The following is a 3,797-nucleotide window of genomic DNA, read 5'->3' on the forward strand; positions in this document are numbered from 1 at the left end:
ATCCAGAATGCCTTGGGGAAGCCTGTTGTCAGTGAGTCCTGAGAGAAGACTGGACAAGCAGCCAAGAACATGATCAAAAATGAGGTGGATTTGTCTAAGTCACTGTTCCAGTACCAGCACTCATGAGGACAAGGGACACCCTGCTCACTCACCTGCTAAGCATGACTGAGAAACAAAGAATAAGACATATCTTATGCTGACTGACACTTTTGAATTCTTCTTCCCTATCAGAAATGCCAGTATTTTCCAGTCTTAACGTTTTCTGAGGTGGTGATATGTCTTCCTTGTCTCTTCTTGGCAAGTTATCATCTGTAGCAGTAACAGATGATCTAGCAATAGTCTCACATCACAGTATGTCAGAAAAGAGGCAGCCCAGTATCTGTAATCACTGAATCACTTCAGAAAGAAGAATCTACACTCATAATCTGTGTAAACATGGTTATTTATTTTTTTCAAAGCGAGTCTATTTTTACATACAAAGGGCTTCGCTCTCCCACTTCTGAGCACCTTGTGGAGTTAGATCCTCAAATAAAGACACCATTTCACTCAGCATTGAATCCAGCAGCCTATAAACCTGCAGCAGAAATTAACAGAAGACAGTTGCAGTGAAAACATATGAAGAAATCCTGAGGATGAGACTGCCAGAGATGGTTTCTCACGCTGGAGCACGTTATCATATGGCACACACACACAACCACACAGAAGTGGCAGCCTGATAACAGAGCTCTAGTAATAGCTATGAAGTGTGTTTAACATTATCTGAGGTACAATTAATTCAGCTGATCCCTCCAGAGTCTGCAAGCATGCTAAAGACATCCCAGATACAAGTCCCACATGTGGCTATGTGATGGCTGAGTTTCTGTTAACGGATTCCAGGCTGGAATACAGGACATCTTACTTTGCATCTCACTCTTACCTTGCATGAGGGACATATGCCTGTCAGTTTCTGAGTTCAACAAAATGCTTCCCTCTCCCCCTGAGCCTCAAGGTAACTTACAAGCAAAGAACAAAATTAGGAAACAAGCATACAAGATTTGGTCAAACTTACTTCAATATAGAGTTTCTCCTGGTATGTTCTCAACAAATTAGGGTCCACCGGCTTCTGAGGAGCTTCTGTAGTTACAGAAGCTCCATCTGTAGTTACAGCTTCCACAGCCTGTGCTCCCTCTTTCACCTCCTCCAATGAACTAGATGATTTCCACGTTTTCTTATCTTTTCCCCTCAGCTTCCTGGGGCTTGGAGATTCCTATTCAAGGACAGACCAAGAAAAAAGGGACACAGGTCAGAACATTGCTCAGACTGTTGCAAGATGCACCTCCCAGGAGCAGCACCTCTTTCACTGGGATGGAAACCAGCTCAGCTCAGGATACACAACCTCAGAACGGACCACACTGTCCCCAGCACTCAGAGTCCACCAGGCATCCCAACACATACCTCTTTCTCTTTCCTTACTCTTGCTCTACTTTTTTTGCCTTCTTTATCCTTATCACCAAAATACTTTCTCTCTTCATTCTCAGTGGCTATTTTGTCTTTCTTTCCTGCTTTTATATGCTGCTTTTCTTCCTCTATAAAAGAAAGAATTTCCATGACCCACAAGCATCCACACATCCAGAAAGACCAGCCCACTGCACTCCCACAGTGGGAGTATATTATTTTTGCAATGTATTTTCCTCTTTTTATTAATCTGAGCTGTGCGGCACTGAAAACCAATACCTTGCAGAGTGCTTTGTTTAAATAAGGAATGAAGAGGTCTCAGATTTGTATCAGAATAAGCCTGTAAGACAGCTAATAGTGAGGCAGGGTTTGCTGGGTCAGTCTATGTGAAAACCATTGGTTACACCTTGCTGAATTAAAAGGCTTTTTTTGTGGGGTGTTTTGTTTAATAATGCCAAACCACAGATCACAATTCCTATGGTGACTGTCACACAATCTGCCATTTTTTTCCTGATGCATTTTCTTATAAAAGCTTTGAGGGGGGAAAACTGCTGAAATTGTCATTTCAGTTGAAATTCAGCATGTTTTCTAGATTTCCAAGAGACCACAGAAAATGGTTGCTGTGCTAAAACTGCCATTTACCTGTTTCCTTTGGAACAGCATCTACACAGGTGTCTTTCTCAAGCAAATTATACAGGGATCTCAGCCTCAGAGCGTGATTCACCATATCATCGATTGCTCCACGCCACAGCTGGAGGCTGAGAAAAGGATCAGAGTCAGGAGGGAGACAGTGCAGCAACTGCCACCTTGGTTTACCCTGTGCCCAGAAGTGAAGGCACTTCACAGCTGAGAGCTGCCCTGTCCAAGGAAACCAATAGAACAGCACCCACTGCCTAAAAATCCGGTTAGAGAGATGCTAAACTGCCTTCCTCATGTTATATCCCTCCAGGGTCTCAGTGGTTTGAAAACCAATAGGCTCACAGGGACCCATAAATACTACTGTGAAACTAGGTCTGCTCTTCAACATGACACACAGTAAATCAGCATCAACCTGCTCTGTGTTTACCAAGAGGAACCTGCACCCTTCTAATTTAGAAGCAACTAGAAGCTGTTGATATGTTTACAGTCTGAAAGCCTGAGCAAAGAACAGAGAGACTGTATGAGGGAGGAGACAGTTATCCAAGTAAAAGGGTACAGAAAATTACCCAAAGGTTTCATAAATACAGACTAGAATAATCTTGCCAGAAATAATCTTGTACACTCTCCAAAATTACATGCATTTAATATTCTAAACTTATCTCCAGAAAAAAAAAAAAAAAAAGGCATTTGGGTCCTAGACAGCTGCTACAATTAAGCTATAAAAAACCCAGAGTGTAAAGATGACTTCTAGACCTCATATAATTATCTTCACTCTGAATCACACTTGCAACAGAGCTTGCTGGGGCTGTTGATCACACTGCGCATTCACAAGCTTTTCCTTGCAAAGGTAACGCACCAGAGTGGATACAGAAGGTCTGACTGAGTTGGCCTCTGTTCAACACACAGCTCCAGAGCTGCCTTATTGAGCTGGGTCAGTGCTTCTTCCCTCTGCTCCTCCCTGGGGATTGACATGATAGCCTGTGAGAGAAAACACACAGTTTGTGGAGCTCTTCTCAGTCTTTGTTCCCAGTCTGCAGGCCCTGAGCTCAATGGAGCACACCACAGTGTGGACACCACTCTGAAACCAGACTGCACTGGGCACTTACACATCCAGATGGGACTTCCTATACATCTGGGATTTGGCCAAGGTGCACACACAATCCAAGATCGGGGGAGCAATCCCAAATTTCCCTGTTAGACTGACATTAGGCCCCTTTGCAGCTTCACAGGTGTGCTGGGGATCAGGGATTCTAGAGAGCTAGAAGGCTCCCAAGTAAAGCTTAGTTATAAAAGCAGCAGAGAGATTTCCAAGACAGCACTACAGAAAAACTCCTGACAGACTCCAAACCACTCTTGCTTTAATCTAGGGAGGTCTGTACTTCATCCAGAGTCTGTCATGAGTGCCCCCTTAGTGCTCTGATGAATAGGAAGGACTCTCCAAGGAGAGGAGTCCTTGGGGGAGCCATGGGAGGCTCTAAGACTGCCCTGCCCTCTGCATTCAGTCCTGGGATGACAGAAAGCTAATGGGGGAAGAGCTTAAAATATCTATTACATTTTCTGGTTCTCTTTTCTTCTTTGCACAACAGCCCACAAAGTCTCTCTTGGGAATCTCTTTTCAAGAGCACTGAGGGTGTGGTCGGCAGAGCCAACACACATTGTAAATCATCTCTAACTCTGGCACATTGGCAGCAGATCTTTGGGTGGGCTCACATTGGGGCAGGGCA

The 3,797-nt window shown here is 44.1% G+C and overlaps 1 protein-coding gene across 1 annotated transcript in view; it reads right to left on the bottom strand.

Annotated features, from left to right (window-relative positions):
- Positions 1-477: 477 nt before the first annotated feature.
- MYCBPAP (MYCBP associated protein) overlaps positions 478-3,797 on the bottom strand; it is a gene marked incomplete at both ends in the record, with an annotated part of 10,807 nt that continues 7,487 nt past the window's right edge. Inside the window, 4 exons of the mRNA XM_009072593.1 lie at positions 478-574; positions 1,049-1,113; positions 2,077-2,192; positions 2,930-3,051. Of these exons, the coding sequence (XP_009070841.1) occupies positions 478-574; positions 1,049-1,113; positions 2,077-2,192; positions 2,930-3,051 (400 nt within the window). The remainder of the gene's footprint in view (positions 575-1,048; positions 1,114-2,076; positions 2,193-2,929; positions 3,052-3,797) is intronic.

This window comes from Acanthisitta chloris, unplaced genomic scaffold, assembly GCF_000695815.1.
Source record: "Acanthisitta chloris isolate BGI_N310 unplaced genomic scaffold, ASM69581v1 scaffold12474, whole genome shotgun sequence".
NCBI lineage: Eukaryota > Metazoa > Chordata > Aves > Passeriformes > Acanthisittidae > Acanthisitta > Acanthisitta chloris.